At 39.3% G+C, this 17,434-nt stretch overlaps 1 protein-coding gene across 3 annotated transcripts in view; it reads left to right on the top strand.

The window, feature by feature from the left end:
• LOC109034213 (uncharacterized) overlaps window positions 1-17,434 on the top strand; it is a 123,398-nt gene that overhangs the window by 85,209 nt on the left and 20,755 nt on the right. For all 3 annotated transcript variants that reach the window (XM_019047234.2, XM_019047233.2, XM_019047235.2), the window contains exon 5: window positions 8,927-9,016. In XM_019047234.2, coding sequence (XP_018902779.2) covers window positions 8,927-9,016 — 90 coding nt within the window. The remainder of the gene's footprint in view (window positions 1-8,926; window positions 9,017-17,434) is intronic.

The raw sequence follows: 17,434 nt of genomic DNA, 5'->3' as shown, positions 1-17,434 counted from the left end.
CGCCCCACGTAAAGTACCGGTTTTTGGCGCCAAAATGGTCAACATTATTTCAGAAGAGGTTACTCGCCGTAGGGTGGCCCTTATTTTTGACTTTACGGAATTTAAAGTGCAGAGCCCTGCAAATGGTTTCATTTGATGAGAAAATAACTGGGAAAAAATAACAATGGAGAAAAAAATATTTTAAAACGCGCCTCAAAGAGCCTGAAGTTCCGAGCGTGGCGTGCGAAGACGCGTTTTTTCGTCATTTTGCGAATTTTTTTCTCCCGTTGAACTGTTTCTACGGCTTTGAAATTTTTGTAGGTAACATACTTTTTAGAGTACTTTACGAGAAAAATAATGAAATTTACCTCGCCCATCACACATCATGCGATTTCGTCGATTGTTCATAAACATTCTCCCGGCACAGTTTGCCTGAACGAGTTTTGGCAGCCAAACGAGGCCACTTTGAAGGGGAAATGGGGTATTTTAAAAGTAGCGAGGTAAATGTTGTTATTTTTTTCGTGAATTACTATAAAATATGTGATACCTATTTCAGAAAATTTCAAAACCGAAGCAACAATTTAAAGGTGGAAAAAAGACACGCCGCGCGCCGTGCGGGTAGATTGTAAGGGAAAATCGGCAAAATCGCACGACATGGCCTCTTTGATGAGGTAAAAAGGGCATTTTAAATTGGGCGAGGTAAATTTCATTATTTTTCTCGTAAAGTACTCTAAAAAGTATGTTACCTACAAAAAGAGGGTTATTCAAAATCGGCGATTTTACCCAACGCTTGGATTTTGCCCGGAGTTGGATATGTTGTTCCCTATCACAAGACACGCCTTTTTCCGGCATTGGCAAGTTCACCCGAAATTTTTCCCGCGCGCTACAGCGTTGCCAAGTTGAAAACAGGCACATTCCGTAAGTGGCATTAAAATTGAGCTATGAAGTTGCGGTTTTAACGAAAATTCTCTAAAAATTACGCACTTTTAGGATATGACCATGTTTTTAATGTCGCATTAATTTTAACATGCATTATTGCCAAATTTCCGATTTTTAAATTCGACAAATGCTACATATTCGCAAATACCCAAAAAAGCTATCTTCAAATTTGAATAAAAAGTTGTCTAATCGATAGTTCGTTCGATTTCGCATCCATCGATATATTATAGCTCGCTGGGAAACTTTTGGCTCGCGAGATATCATCATTTTTGTGAACAGCTTTATGGAGCGACGACGCTTTTTGAGTCCGGGCGGATAGAAATTTTAGCCTCCAAAAACACCGGGTAGCATTAATTCCATGGTTTCCTATGTAATTTTTGGCGCTGAATCCGAATTTGACCATTTCATAAAAAAATTGTCACCAAGATGTTGCCAAATTTGGCAAAAATTGCTTAAAATCGGCCTTTTTGGCGGATTGTAGCCTGTGACTTGCCAGGAGTTGATCAGACGACAAAATTGGTTATTTCCACAGTTAAAACTCGTTAAACTATCTACAAGCTGAGTCAAATTCTTTCTGCTCACGGTAAAATTAAACGCGCGACAAGCAGCAAACTGAAAAAAAGACACCAAAATTGGCGCTTTTTGCGGTTTTTGTCGTAAGTTTCTTGTTTTCCGATTAAGAGAATGTTTCTTGACTATACTAATGAACAACATGAGCAGAATTTAATAAAATTGAACAATAAAATAAGATCGAACATATTCCAATGTTGCCAACACGGAAAAAAAAGATTTCCTGAATTTAAGTAAACGCGTCTACTTGGATTTTTTACTTATTTCAAAACGGGTTTGACTTGGAAGAAACCAACGGTTTTATTCATGTAAGACAACATGATTCGCTTGAGACAAGCGAATCGTGTTTTCTTAAATAAAATAAACGTTGTTTTAAAATAAGCCAACTTTTGCTTGAATGAAGAAACCAGTTTCTTTAAAATTAGTAAACGGGGTGAACGCCTTCTGAGTCCGGCCGTTGCCTCTTTTTAAGTCAACAGCATGCTTGGTAGAAGAAAATACGTTGTGTCGAAAGAAGAAACCGGTTTCCTCAAAATTAGTAAACGGGACGAACGCCCTTAGCGGAGGAGGATGCAATAAACCAGACGCTGTTGCCTTCTTTTAACCCAACAGCTTGCTTGGTAGAAGAAAACATGTTGTGTCGAAAGAAGAAAACGGTTTCCTTAGAATTAGTAAACGGGGCGAACGCCCTCAGCGGGGGAGGATGCAATAAGCCGGACGCTGTTGCCTTTTAATAACCCAACAGCTTGTTTGATGAAAGAAAACACGGTACGTCAGAAGAAGAAACCAGTTACCTTAAAAGTAGTAAACAGAGTGAGTCCCTTCCGCGGGGAACGGATGCGGCATGGGACATGTGCGGTTGCCTACTTTCAATATAACATTTTGCTTCGAAGAAGAAACCAGTTTCCTTAAAATTAGTAAACCGGGATGGTGACGCCTCCTATGAGAATGATACATGCAATTGCTGCCAGATGCCGTTAGCATCTGCTTAAACCAACACCATTTATGACGGAATAAAAGGAGACGGAAGTTAAAAAATCAAGATGCCCATTATATTTGTCTACAAAATATTTGTTCTTTGGGGAGAAATTCATTTAATGTGTCCTTTGAGAAATCACTCATATGCTCGGCGTCGACAAAAAATTAAATAAATAAAGAAGTAAAGAAGGAGAGGAAGAGGAAATATTTGCGTTGTTTTAAATAGATCGGCACTGTGCATTTGAAGTTTTAATTTTTATTTTTAAATGAAGGGGGCCTCATAAAGAGGACTTAAATACTTAAGTAGATTGAAGCCGGGAGTTTTTTGCATTGCCTCAGTTCAGTTTCATCGGACAATGTATTTCCTCACACTAAAAAATCGCAATTTTTTTTACTTATTTTCTTCCTTACTTTTCCTGTCCTGATGAATGAAAGATCCCTCGCAGATAGAATCAAAAAGGGTCAAATAAAATGCATGCTTATGCTAAGGGCCGAGGAAGAAATTAAAAAATGTGGAGAGAATCATACTTTTCAGCATGTCACCCACCAAGTTGACAGATGAAGATAATCGAATAACTCTGCTGCTACGTAGTGTTTACACTGTTCAATATCGATTTTCCGGGTCCCTTTGATTTATGAACGCAACGATGGAGTGGATCGAAAACAAAATACAGTTTTTTCTGTATTTTCGAAAGGAATTTGCGAGTGCAAAATTGTTGATATTTAAAACTTTGATTCATTTGTGTCCGGGGAAATTTTGGGTCGAAGGGCCTGTCGGGACCGATCTTTCCGCCCCCCCCCCCCCCTCCCTCCACAGTCTTGTACGAATACTCATAAGAGCTCAACATTTTTTACCGTAATTGAAGCATTTGACCCTTTTTACCTTGTTTCCCTGCAAAATAGGGTGGATCCAGCACTTCTTTACCACCTTCCTATCAACTTTAGAGAGTGTAACGAAAATGAAGTGCAGCTATACAATAAAATATTAGAACGTCACGCGTGTGATTATGTAAACTGAGTAAAATATAAGAGTAATCGAAGATTGAACTTTTTTTATGAATAAATTATGACTGTCCACGGAAAAAGATGCCTTAATCCAGAAAATCTCAAAGCTTATTTTTCAAATCTTATTTTTTAAAGTAAGGAATTAGAACTATTAATGTTTCTTTTATAGTGCTCACATTCTTCCTTTTCCGCCCGATGTGAATTTATTAGAACTATTGAATAGAACTATTAATATTCTAATTGAAATAGAAAAGTCTAATAAATGGTCCAGAATAGTCTTGAATATTATAATCGAATTGAATAGAACTAGTAATATTTAAAAAATGTAACAATCTCAGTCATCAAAAATAAAAAGTTATTGTGTTACAAACATTTTCGAAGAGTTTCATTCTTTATTCTTATTTTTTTAAAGTCAGCGATTCTTCAAGAAAAAATGAAGAGAGAAAATTTTAAAAAAGGCGCATTGCTTTAAATTCTTTTTAAAGAGATTAAAAATTAATGTAAGATGGGAAAGAAACAAAAATAAACGTAAAAAAGTGACAACAGTAACACGCGTATTTCTTTTTTGCTCCAAATTCATCTTTTCGGGTTCAAAAAATCTTAACCCATCAGGTCTCACGCATATTCACTATCACAATAATGGTGTGAGCCTAAGTCAATGACTTATATAGTGTAAATTCGGCCGACGTAGACATAAGCCCCGATGGCTAAGTAGGTAGGGTGTTAGGTTCGTAAACTGTAGGTCCCAGGTTCAAATCCCGATAGGTAGGCCAAAATTTGCAAGTCGGTACTTGCCATGTCGAGTCTTCGATACTTGCAAATATACAATTGAAAATTTTTTTCATCAAAAATTCGATAAATTAAACCATTTTTTGCTATTATTGATCAATAATAATACATATGATATGGGTGCAGTGTGCATACCTGCAGTGACTATTTACTAAATTTAAAACAACAATTGGCTAGAAATAAGTAAACACGCCTGGGAGTTAGGCAACATCCATTCATGCCGGGCGTCCCCGTTTACTAATTCTAAGACAACAGTTGGTTTCAATACAATAAACGCGCATTCCCGTCCAACACGCCGTTTACTAATTTTAAACAAACCATTGACTTGAAGCCAGTAAATGCACGTGGGAGTTACGCAACTGTTTCCTATTTCTAAGAAAACAGTTTACCTAGATCAATACGACGGATACTCACTTCAAACCAACGATAATTTCTTAAATTTAGGAAATATTTTCACGGCATGGAATGTTTCCTTTTTTTAAGTAAACGCTTTCTTCTTTTAAGGGGACGTGGAGCGTTGGATTGAGAAAACGCTATTTCTTGATCCAAGGTAACTCCGTTGTCTTAGTTCAAACCTCCGTTTCTTGTCGATACTTTTTAAGTATCCAGTTTACTTGGTCTAAGACGGCTCCGCCTTGTATTTAGGAAACATTTTTTTCAGTGAAGCTTAAACAAAATACTTTAATTTTCGCTGGTTTTTTCGATATTATTGTCCTATATTCTTTGTTCACCTCTTATTTTTAAATTTTATAAAAAATATAAAAATTAGGAAAAATCCTAATTACGCCGAGTGTAACGACAAACTATTGTATTGTTACATATATAGATAAAGAGCCGCTTTAACAGCGGTCTCTCGGGCCCCGCGACGCCTAACCGCCATAGTCCCTTGTCCACCCACAGGTCCTCAGTAATTTAGAGCGCCCTTGTTCCTTTTTAAGCCCCTTATTGTCCTTTCCTGGGCGTCTTCTTCAGTTTGGTGTCGTTACTTTTTTCTATTAAACTCCATTATCTCAGAATTATAAAATAAAATTGTATTCTAAATATAGGGTAATGAATAATAACGGTCAAATACCGCCAAAATTCAACGATTTGTACGTAATTTTGGCAATATTGCAATGCGTCTTGTCTTGTTTTAATGAAGTCTGTCTGAGGAGTACATTTTATTCATTAATTTTTAACAGAAAATTTTCCATTATTGTTTCAAAATGTGGTTTATTGACACGATTCGATAAAACTCACTATTTTATGAATTTTTCCTCTCTGAACTAAATACCCTAGTTATTAGTATATATCTAAGTTGAAAATTAAATTATTCTACAGAAGTGTATTATTTTGCAAGAGAGATACATTTATAAAATTTAAAAATAAGAGGTGAACAAAGAATATAGGACAATAATATCGAAAAAACCAGCGAAAATTAAAGTATTTTGTTTAAGCTTGGCAACATTGGAATATGTTCGATCTTATTTTATTGTTCAATTTTATTAAATTCTGCTCATGTTGTTCATTAGTATAGTCAAGAAACATTCTCTTAATCGGAAAACAAGAAACTTACGACAAAAACCGCAAAAAGCGCCAATTTTGGTGTCTTTTTTTCAGTTTGCTGCTTGTCGCACGTTTAATTTTACCGTGAGCAGAAAGAATTTGACTCAGCTTGTAGATAGTTTAACGAGTTTTAACTGTGGAAATAACCAATTTTGTCGTCTGATCAACTCCTGGCAAGTCACAGGCTACAATCCGCCAAAAAGGCCGATTTTAAGCAATTTTTGCCAAATTTGGCAACATCTTGGTGACAATTTTTTTATGAAATGGTCAAATTCGGATTCAGCGCCAAAAATTACATAGGAAACCATGGAATTAATGCTACCCGGTGTTTTTGGAGGCTAAAATTTCTATCCGCCCGGACTCAAAAAGCGTCGTCGCTCCATAAAGCTGTTCACAAAAATGATGATATCTCGCGAGCCAAAAGTTTCCCAGCGAGCTATAATATATCGATGGATGCGAAATCGAACGAACTATCGATTAGACAACTTTTTATTCAAATTTGAAGATAGCTTTTTTGGGTATTTGCGAATATGTAGCATTTGTCGAATTTAAAAATCGGAAATTTGGCAATAATGCATGTTAAAATTAATGCGACATTAAAAACATGGTCATATCCTAAAAGTGCGTAATTTTAGAGAATTTTCGTTAAAACCGCAACTTCATAGCTCAATTTTAATGCCACTTACGGAATGTGCCTGTTTTCAACTTGGCAACGCTGTAGCGCGCGGGAAAAATTTCGGGTGAACTTGCCAATGCCGGAAAAAGGCGTGTCTTGTGATAGGGAACAACATATCCAACTCCGGGCAAAATCCAAGCGTTGGGTAAAATCGCCGATTTTGAATAACCCTCTTTCAAAGCCGTAGAAACAGTTCAACGGGAGAAAAAAATTCGCAAAATGACGAAAAAACGCGTCTTCGCACGCCACGCTCGGAACTTTAGGCTCTTTGAGGCGCGTTTTAAAATATTTTTTTCTCCATTGTTATTTTTTCCCAGTTATTTTCTCATCAAATGAAACCATTTGCAGGGCTCTGCACTTTAAATTCCGTAAAGTCAAAAATAAGGGCCACCCTACGGCGAGTAACCTCTTCTGAAATAATGTTGACCATTTTGGCGCCAAAAACCGGTACTTTACGTGGGGCGTAAGGACTCGATCGACTTGAAACCTTTTCTGACGATACTAGGGCATGCTTCTTGAAACATTGAAACCAAAAATTAGAGATTTTAGTGTTACTATCTTGATAGCGTGCGAGTAAACCGTTGCCAAAAGAGCCATTTTGACCGTTTTGGCGCCAAAAAAACTATTTTTTCGGTGGGACGCACCACGCGTGAAGGCTTGAAATTTTTTTTGGTAACAACTGGGTATATTACCTACATTTTAAGGCAATAAAAAAAAATGTATGTGTCCTCATTTTTTTTAAAACCGCTAAAATCTGAAAAAAATTGAAAATTTACGATTTTCACGAATTTTTTTCGGAGTCTAAATATATTTCGATAAATTTGATTTTTTTACCCAAGAATGTGAATGCCCTGATGTACATTTGGTGAAATTTTGGTGCATTTTCAATGAAAAACGCGGGAGATATGAAATAAAACGTGAAAATACCCCAAAATTCCCCGAAAAATGGGTTTTTCGGGGCTGGAGGGGGGGTGGTTGGGGTCAGGAGGTTAAAATTGCCCAAAACCATGTTTTTAGGACCTCCTGAAGGGGTTTAGACCATTAAATTCAAAATCCGTGAGGAGGGGCATTTTGGTGCCCTTATCCTGGGATACCCTTTGTTGAGGAAACTTCATGCTCATACACTATTTTATCCACTGGTAGTGTATACTATGGTCTTCTCCAGCTTGAATGTATCAGTTAGTGGAAGCACATTTTTGCACCGATCCAAGTTTGAAATTCACTCTTAGCTTCTCTATGTGCGTAAAACAGTCCGGTATTTTTTACGGAACAAACACTGGAAAAAAAACCACATTGAATTTAGAGTCCCAGACTCTTGAAAACATTGAAAAAAAAATACTCTTGATTCAATCAGATTTAAGCTTAAATCAAAAGGAAATCCGCTCAAATTAAGAGGCTTGGTCCTTGATTTAAGCAGAAATCCGATTGAATCAAGAGTATTTTTTCTTGTCGATGTTTTTAAGAGTTTGGACTCTAGATCCAATGTGTTTTTTTTCCAGTGAAGAGTTGATTTGAAGAAAGTACTCTTCGTTTCGAAGTGTTGCAATTTTTTTTCTCAGAAACGTACCGAGTGTAGCTGCACATTTGGTTTGTTATAACTTATCGAGCTTCAATTCAAACAACTTTTTTTTCCTTTTCGCCCTTCTTCCTCGGGGTTTAGAATAATATGCAGTGCAGACGACAAACATTTTTACTCCAAGCATCATCAGTAATGGATAATTTTATTGTGCCAATATAGTAGGGGAGGGGTGAAATTTCCCCCTCGAAATTTCATTTTCCATCTTCAATGGAGCACTAGACAAGGTACGAATTTCAGCATTCTGATTCATGTCTCCTAATCAAAATTTCACGTAAAACACGATGCGCACAACGAAAAATACCGAAATCAACTCCTTACGAAGATATTTAATGATTCCTGATGCGTAAATTCAAACCACCCGCTCATGAAAACTCAATTCTCTACGTGATTCACATCGCGCGCTAAACGTTATCATGACAGTATCTGCGATTTAAAAATGTGGCAACCTCAATTTTGACGCTTTGGCTCAGCTATAGCAAATTGCTCATAGTTTGAACAACACATGGTGGGAAATGAACATTGCTCAATTGAGATGCTTGCTGAAACCGTCGTAGTGCGCGATTTGACTCACGTAGAGCTTTGAGTTTCTTGTGAGCGGGCAGTTCTAATTCCTCGTACCCAATGTGAAATAAAAACGTTGATATCTTCGTTAGGAGTTAGTTTCAGTAATATCCATTGCGCTAATCGTGTTCTACGTGAAATTCTGGTTAAGAAACATGCATCAGATTGCTTAAATTCGTACCTTGTCTAGTGGTCCATTCAGCTATTACGCTGTTTTCTGTTCGATACGAACTAAATTTGACTGAGCAATCTATGTGTTTGTCTCTGAACGGAGCTAATGGTGATTTCAATTGTAATTTTTTCAGGACATCGCTGGCATGATGCTGATTGTGACCGCTGGTGGGAAGATCATTTTTGTGTCATCGGCAGTGGAGAAGATGCTCAATTATCCACAGGTGAGTTCCTTGCACATATTTTTGCTGACATTCGAAATGGATCCAGCCACGCGGCTTGTCGCCGAAGAAAACAGTAACTCCAGGAATAGAGTTTTCAGAGAATTGACTTGGTGGGAAAATGTGGAAAAGTCCTGCAGTGGGAAATTTTATTCAATGGATTCTCTATTTTTCGTAAAATCATCAATAATCGCCGAAGACCCTCAGCGATTGTTAGGGTGAGAAAGAATCAGCGACCACCGACTATTAGAGAAGGACTCACGTATGTCTTATCAGGCAATTCAGCTGTTTGCGTTTCCCTCTATGTTTGCATGATTGCGTTTTTCAATAATAATGAACAACATTTAAAATTAGAAGTTGGAAGAAAACATATCCCGGAAAATCGCTGACTACATCCGGGACTAGATCTTTTTAACTGGGAATTCCCCTCCTCGCTGCTCTGAGATCTGATTTTCAAAGTTGGTGGTCTGCGTTTAAAGGGCTTTCAAGAATTAGACACAAGAAGAAAAAATTAATTTCTTCCTGGAACTCTGGAGATAAATCTGATTTCTCCCGCAGAGAATTTGAAGGAAAATGAAAAGAGACCTCGGATTTATACGAGGTAATTTTTCCATGGAAATTATAAAATGTAAGAGAATGGAAAAAATGAAAAACTCAAGACGCAACGCAAAAAATACCAATCAGGCACCGCTATATAGTGAGTTTTCCCATAAAAAAAGAGTTCTAGGAATGAAAATCTTGTGAGTTTAAGAAGGCGCGCGTGTGGATTTCAATCTTGTTTTCTCGAGAAAGAAGTTTTCTACCGGGTTTTCTAACTTTGTTCCAACAGTGAAAATAGAAAGGTTAACAGAAAACATTGCGTCGTATAAAAGGAAATGTTTACGAACCTCGAGGAAAATTCTACAATTCAACTTGAAAAATAGATCCTTGCAATGTATTCACGTTTTACCCCTAACAAAAGGCACAAAAGGAGGGATTCAATACGTCGACTGAACTTCACATCGGTGATCCATAAATTGCACTAAGGAACCACAAATTGACCTGCTAACGAATTTTTTCACGCACTTTCTCAAAATGCGGTCGCCTCAAAGCGAATAGACCTCTCATTCGACCTCTAGAACTCATGTTTACTTTTATTAATTAACCTAATTATCTCTGGATGCTTATCAAGTTTGACCATTGTCGTAATATTTATTTTTCTGACAAAAATGAACCTAAAAAACCATATTATTTTGTGTACCATGGTCTCATTACCATAGGAAATATTTCTATGAATTGGACTACATTTTGCAATTAGGAACTTTAATTTCCAGCTCACCTCAGAAACAACGTATGTGACACGTGTTTCCATACGCAAATAAGTGATTTCACAAATAAGTCATATATTGTAGTTCCTGATTGCAAAATGTAGTAGGCCAGAGTTGCCAAATTCCTTTTTAAAAATGATTATTTTTGAGGAGAGCTGTGCTTATTTTCTCTTGAAATTTTCAGATCATTTAGATCAAATTGCACATAAATTCTTTGACAAATTGACGGGAAAACATTCACAGGGGTTCTCCTGAAAATTCTTATTTTATCGAAGGAAATTTGCCAACGTCTGAAGATTCATACGACGTTTACCCTTAGCACGGCAGCATGAGAGAGCGGCGCAGAAAAGAAACCAATGACCGATACTCTGCCGTGACAAGGAAAAACGCCGTATGAACATTCGAGCGTTGCCAAATTGCCTCCGATAAAATGTTTAATTTTGAGGAAAGTTGTGAATATTTTCCTTGAAATTTTCAGACACTTTCGATCAACTCACAAACAAAATTATCTGATTAATAATTGGACGTATTTCTGTCAAATGGAACTAAGCGCCATAGGGGGAGGAGGGTAGAGGGGGGCTTTGATTGGCGGCGGAACCGGGCGTCGGGCTCATTCCGTCCTATACTCGCAATGCTTTTCCATGGCGCTCAGTTCCGTTTGACAGAACGCGCTATCCGGCATTCTAAATTCCTCAAAAGGAACTCAAACTGGCGCTTAGTTCCGTTTGACAGGAATACGTCCAATTGAATAGAAAAGATTCACAAATTTTCCTGAAAACGAGTGATTCGTCCACGGAAATTCGACAACGCCTGTAGGCCCATACGGTGTTCTTCCTTAGCACGGCAGTAACTTTCCTGATATACATAGGTACTCTCCGTCGAAATCTTACGACCTCGGAAGATGTTCATTAGCCGATACCCGTGGAGGCGGCTCCGGGCGGATGGCACGAGGAGCCCCCCCCCGGTCCCCCGCCTCCCTCCCCCCTCCCCGGTGGAGGGATTAGCGACCGGAGCGAGTGCCCTCGAGACGAAGAGGATAAAGGAGACCACGCACAATCGGGGAGGGTCGCCATCCGCCGACGGGGAAGCGGCTCACGCGTAAAAATAAATCCGCCAGGTAATTATTATCGATCGAGCCTCCCGGCGACCGGGCCGAGGGGGGCAGGGGGGGCGACCGAGGGGTCGGGGGCGGGGGCGCCAAGGTCGCCCCGTCCGGATTCGGGATGCACCACCGTCAGCCGTCGTCGTCACTCTTGCTCTCCCGGGTGCTCCGGGGGAGGAGGGGGGCTCGAAAGTGCAGCCTTTTCGAAACGCGGTAATTCCGCGAAACGGTCGCCATGACGACAAGCCCCGGCCTAACACCCCCCCCCCCCCCCCCCCCTCGGTGTGCCTCTTTTTGTTCCGGGATCAAAATTGTGAGCCGAGCCTGTAAGTGCGCGGAGGTGATTTGCTATTCGCGGAGGCCAAGTTGATGTAGGTCAGCACCGCGGGCTCGGTCGCGAATCGGTGCGGTGGTCGCCCGATGTGACGTCATAGCTGCACTATACGCGGAGGGATGATGGGGCCAATTAGAGCCCGACGCGTCTCCGGTGGCTCCCTGATTGGAGCTTATTTTTCAACGAGGAGTAATTCGTATGAACTCGTCGAGTATTTTCCCTCCAACGTGGGAATGTTCGCCGCCGCTGGAAAAAAAAGTCGCGCTTGGATCTAGAGCATAGTGTCTAGAATGGGAAAACCGGGATTCATCAGGGAATGAAAATTTACAGGGAAAATCAGGGGATCTGTCCCAGAAACCGGGAATCTCTACTTCTAACGCTTAGGGATCATTTCGTTTTCATATTTGGCGGTCTAATCTGATCGAGCGCTATTTTTGACTTCTTGAATGACACATTTGAAACTTCAAATCATTGAAAGAATGGAGAAGCTTTCATTCACCCGATATTATAAACATCCGGAACGCTATCGGAATTAAAATCGATATCCATAAATGGAACTCTGGAGAGTTATATTCTTTTCCCCCAGAAAATCTCGGGGAAGTAGGAGAAAAGTACGGTTTCGTATCAGGGAATGAGCTCCTGTAAATCAGGGAAAATCAGGGAAAATCAGGGAAAAATCAGGGAATAAGCCTGGTCAAAAATTCTAGACGCCATGATCTAGAGTCCAGACTCTTGAAAACATTAACAAGAAAAAATGATCTTGGTTCAATCGGACTTTTTCCTTGAATCGAAAGGAAATCCGCCTAAATCAAGAGGCCCGGCTCTTCGATTCGCGGAAAAATCTGCTTAAATCAAGCGTATTTTTTCTTGTCAATATTGTCAAGAGTCTGGACTCTAGATCCAAGAGACTTTTTTTTATTGCGTTGTCAAAAGTCGTGGCGTTTTATGTCGTAGGAAGAAGAGAAGGGTCCTCTAAGTCCGGCAAAAGTTCCAGTTTTACCAACTTGGTCTGCTTCGTGGCTAATTTCATCATAGGTTCGAGATTTTTCGAAACGAGTTGAATACATAATTTTTTTTTTCCTGGTAAAAATTGGCAGTAGAATCTGCAATCTGTGTTCCAAAATACCATAGACCTACGGCCGGCTGTAAGATTTCCAATAGCTTGCATATTCCATGGTCGCTGAGAACACCCTGTTAATCGATCCTTTTCCATAGGTTTAAATGGTAGATCGATCGATATATCGCAAAGCACGCCACGCCACTGGAATCTGTGTTCCAAAATACCATAGACCTACGGCCGGCTGTAAGATTTCCAATAGCTTCCATAGCCTGCTACATAATTTCTTATAGCCTTTTATAGCCGATGGCGATTAAGCAACTCACAGCCAGGCGATAAAGTGTATGCTAAACGTCACTAATTAAGGATGCTAGGACTTAGTGAGTTTTTGGACCACTGCTCTCTTTTTGGGCCGTAGTATCTTTATTTATTTTTCGAGGAAAGCTTTTGATGGATACCTGCCATTCCCAATATATTAAAGCGCCTTCAGTTTCGTATGATACTGTGCAATACCTCTGGTGTGAAATGGTTGCTTCAAGCGCCGTGGGCGGACAGGGCTGCTGCGACGCGGCAGGCGGGCAGCCAGCTCGAAACGCGCATTGGCGCCTACAAACCTAACAGGGATACTTCACGCATTGCGCAATGCGTGAAGTATCCCTGTTAGGTTTGTAGGCGCCAGTGCGCCGCCGTTCCTCGTTGTGTTAGGCTCTAATATTTAATCTCGTGGAGTCAGCGTTTTCAACTCATGACTTTAAAATGTTTGCACACTCTGTATGGTTTATTCTCATTTTAATCGATGAAAAAAATATGTAGTAAAGGAAAATATAATGTGCGTTTTGTAAATATATTAAGGTGATTCCGTACAAACTTAAGGATTTCCAAAGCACACGAATTTCTACACAATTTCTTATAGCCTTTTATAATCGATGGCGAAAAAGCAACAGCCAGGCGATAAAGTGTAAAGCCCGGCGACAAGAACTATAGCCCGGCTGCATAATTTTTTATCGCTTAGTATAGCCCGGCCGTATGATTTTCTCCGCATTCTACAGCCAGCTAAATGATTTTCTGTAGCCTTCTTTAGCCTGCTATAAGAATTCCTATGGTATTTTGAAACGCAGTTTTTATCGCCAATTTTTACCAGGGTTTTTTTTTTTTTTTTTTTTTTTTTTTTAATTTATTCGGATACATAATGGACCACTAGACAAAGTACGAATTTCAGCATTCTGATATATGTTTATAAATCAAAATTTCACGTAGAACACGATGCGCACAACGAAAATTACCGAAATCAACTCCTTACGATGATATTCAATGATTCTTGATGCGTGAATTCAAACCACTCGCTCACGAAAACTCAATGCTCTACGTGATTCACATCGCGCGCTAAACGTTGTCATGACAGTCTCTGCGATAAAAAAATTTGGCAACCTCAATCTTGACGCTTTGGCTTAGCTGTAACAAATTGCTTTTAGTTTGAACAACGCATGGTGGGTAATGAACAATGCTCGATTGAGAAGCTCGCTGAAATCGTTGTAGTGCGCGATTTGACTCATGTAGAGCTTTGAGTTTCTTGTGAGCGGGCAGTTCAAATTCCTCGTAACCAATGTGAATTAAAATCGTTATTATCTTCGTTAGAGGTTGGTCTCAGTAATTTTCGTCGCTTGAATCGTGTTTTACGTGATAGTCTGGTTAGGAAACATGTATCAGATTGCCTAAATTCGTACCTTGTCTAGTGGTCCATTCCAGACGAATAGATTATTGAAAAGTAATTGTTTTTCCTCGCCGCACAGTGGATCGAGTCCATTAGAGAGGTCGGACAGGAAATTTTGACCAACATTGCAAATTTTGATTGTTAAATCGTCACATTTTTAATTTTAAGGGGTACGTTTAGAAGGAAATTTTACGAGGAAACCAATGGAACCACTTTTAAAACCTCAAAGTTTTGTATAAACGGAGTGTTATGAGATTTTAAAGTTCTCACATTTTGTCCGACCTCTCGAATTAACTCTTCTGTGCGCCGATGAAAAAAACGACGACGACGACGCACTAAGACAACAACTTCATGGTGCAATTTGAAGCTTTTTCAACGGGATTTTTTCTTCAGCGGGCGCAAGTGGTCATGATTTTGGGTTAACTTCGCTTTTGATATCCGACCATGTCCCATGTCCGGTGGTCCGTTTCGAGCGTCAGGTTGGCTGCCCCTTCACCTCGACGGTTATGCAATGTGAACCACACTGCGGAGGGGAATTTTTTTATCGCGCCTTTCAGTAAGATTTTTCCTCACTTCAATGTTTGCTAATAATTGAAGGGTCCCGTTTACAGACCTGTCAAGTGAAGCGTCGGTTGTTTTGCGATACAAACAAATTTAATCGTAAAAAATTACTTTGGGTCCCATGGCCTTAAAACGGCTTAGCTCGTAATGTGTGTCGTAGTGCAATGCTTGGAGAACAGCCGTACACGAAAACAAAAATCAATGCCTCAAAGTTTTAAATAATATCCCTCTGAGCGTCTTCGCCCTGGGAACCCTGAATTACAACATCTAACATTATGCAAGAGAATTCCAAGCCGCTTAACCATGAGCTAGGTAGCCAGGGTGTCTAGCATCAGGAAAAACCGGAAAATATCAGGAATTTTTGTCGATCAGGAACAAATCAGGAAAATCTGAAAAATTGGACGTTTTACCAGGAATTTTTTTACGCGAATCTCCTCAGCGGAGAAAGTCTTATTGCTTTTTGCCTACCGTGCCAGGAGTCGAGAAAAATCAGGAAAATGTCAGGAATTTTCGAAATGAAAAAATCAGGATTTTTTTATAAAATATCAGGAAAAATCAGGAAAATGTCAGGATTTTTCAAAATTAAAAAATATTAGACACCCTGGAAACGCTGCTTTTTTCCTCTCTCTTCTTTTTTAAATATATATATCTCCTACATGCTTGACAACCTATATCGACGGTGAAACCACCAAACCACGTATCTTGTATGCAGTGTTTAAAAATCTCCGCTCCCGTTTTATCTTTTTGAAGGAGCGAAAAGCAATATCAGTTCTTAAAATTTTCAAAGAGTTTTCTTCGCATAAAGTGGAAAAAACACGGAGGTTTTCAAGTATTGGCGTTGAGTGGTTTTCCATTTAAAAAATAAAGTTTGAAGTAAGTCTACAACGTCGCAATCCGAAATACGTGGTTTGGTAGTTTCACCGTAGATATGCATGGAGAGCGGTAGGAAAAACTTCTAACGTAAATATGGGCGCTACAACGGCGTGCTTATATCACTTCTCGGTTTTAGTTAAATGATTTAAGCGTAAATAACGAAAGTCGTTCCACAATATTCAATCGTCCAAAACATTTATTTACACAGGAAGACTCCAGAAGACTAAAAACATGCGTTCATCATTATGTTTATTACAATTTTGAATGTTTGAATTTGTATTCATCGGGATTTATATATACCAATCCAGAGTATCTTTTCCCCCTCAAAATATTTTCCTATTATCGACTTTTCCTCTTTTTTCTCTATAAAAACCGGAGAGGTGTGTGGCTTTGGTATCGAGTAAATCGAAAGTGAATTTACGCAATCGTAACAGAATGGCGATAGATATCCTCTCTTTTCCCCTGGAAGCCTTCTCATTTTTCCAAGCCTGCGGGGGTCAGAATTATACTAAATCCGGCCCTGGTCTTCGTAACATTGGTTTAGGATTTCCCACGATATCGATTAATTGCGTCCAGAGAACTTGCGGCTCTTAAAAAATTGGAAAAAACATTTTAGAGGATCTGCTAAAATTAGTCGTCATCATCATTCTACACAATTGGAACAATGAAAAGTCTGAAGAAATTTTGCGCTGGATAAGGACTTCGCGGTAGTCGGCGGTAGGTCCATTCTCCCGTGCGGTTTTCGTAGCATATGAATAGACCGTGAGAGAGTATCGATAACTTGAGCCTGTAGCAACGCTTTTCAGAAATAATTGGAAAAATCGTTCGTGAGGGAATGAATGATTCGAGGAAGTTTTGGCGTGGGTTCTCAATAAGTCGAATAGAAGGAGGCTGGCATGGAGTCGAAAATATTGATAATCCTCTTTTCACCCTCCTGAAAAGTAGTGAAAATCGAGATTCGTCCGCCAATCACAGGGGCAAAGACATTTTAGCCCATACGGTGTAGATTTCTGATCAATTCAAATAGATTTCTCCATCAATTTTGCTATTTCCTGTATACCGTTTTTCTGAAAATGGGTTTGTTGCAGAGTTCAGCTCAAGTGAAGGCGAGATGGTTCCTCAACGAAAACGGCTTAAAAGTCCTCGATGGACGAATCGATGAACTCTGATTTTCTTACCTCAAAATGTGCTTTAGAAATTTTCGCCTATCCCAGCCCCAGTCTCAAAAATAATCAAAGGGCAAAGACGTTGTTTCCGATATCAATGACTAAAATCGAAAATTGCGTCTCTCCAATTGCGACGTTTTAATTCTACACTCATGTTCTATTTTTTTAAAAAGGAAACTAACCAACAGTCTCTGTCAACATTTTCCGCGATTTTTCTCCTCTCGTTCTTAAGAATCACATCTTCAGTCATCAATCAGTCTTTTGCTTAAAATTTTGACGAGGAAATTTGTCACGCACCGGGGAAAAAAAG

This window comes from Bemisia tabaci, chromosome 2 (genome assembly GCF_918797505.1).
Source record: "Bemisia tabaci chromosome 2, PGI_BMITA_v3".
In the NCBI taxonomy this organism is placed as follows: domain Eukaryota; kingdom Metazoa; phylum Arthropoda; class Insecta; order Hemiptera; family Aleyrodidae; genus Bemisia; species Bemisia tabaci.
Note: the sequence above shows the minus strand (reverse complement) of the source record. Positions and strands in the feature narration are given on the sequence as shown.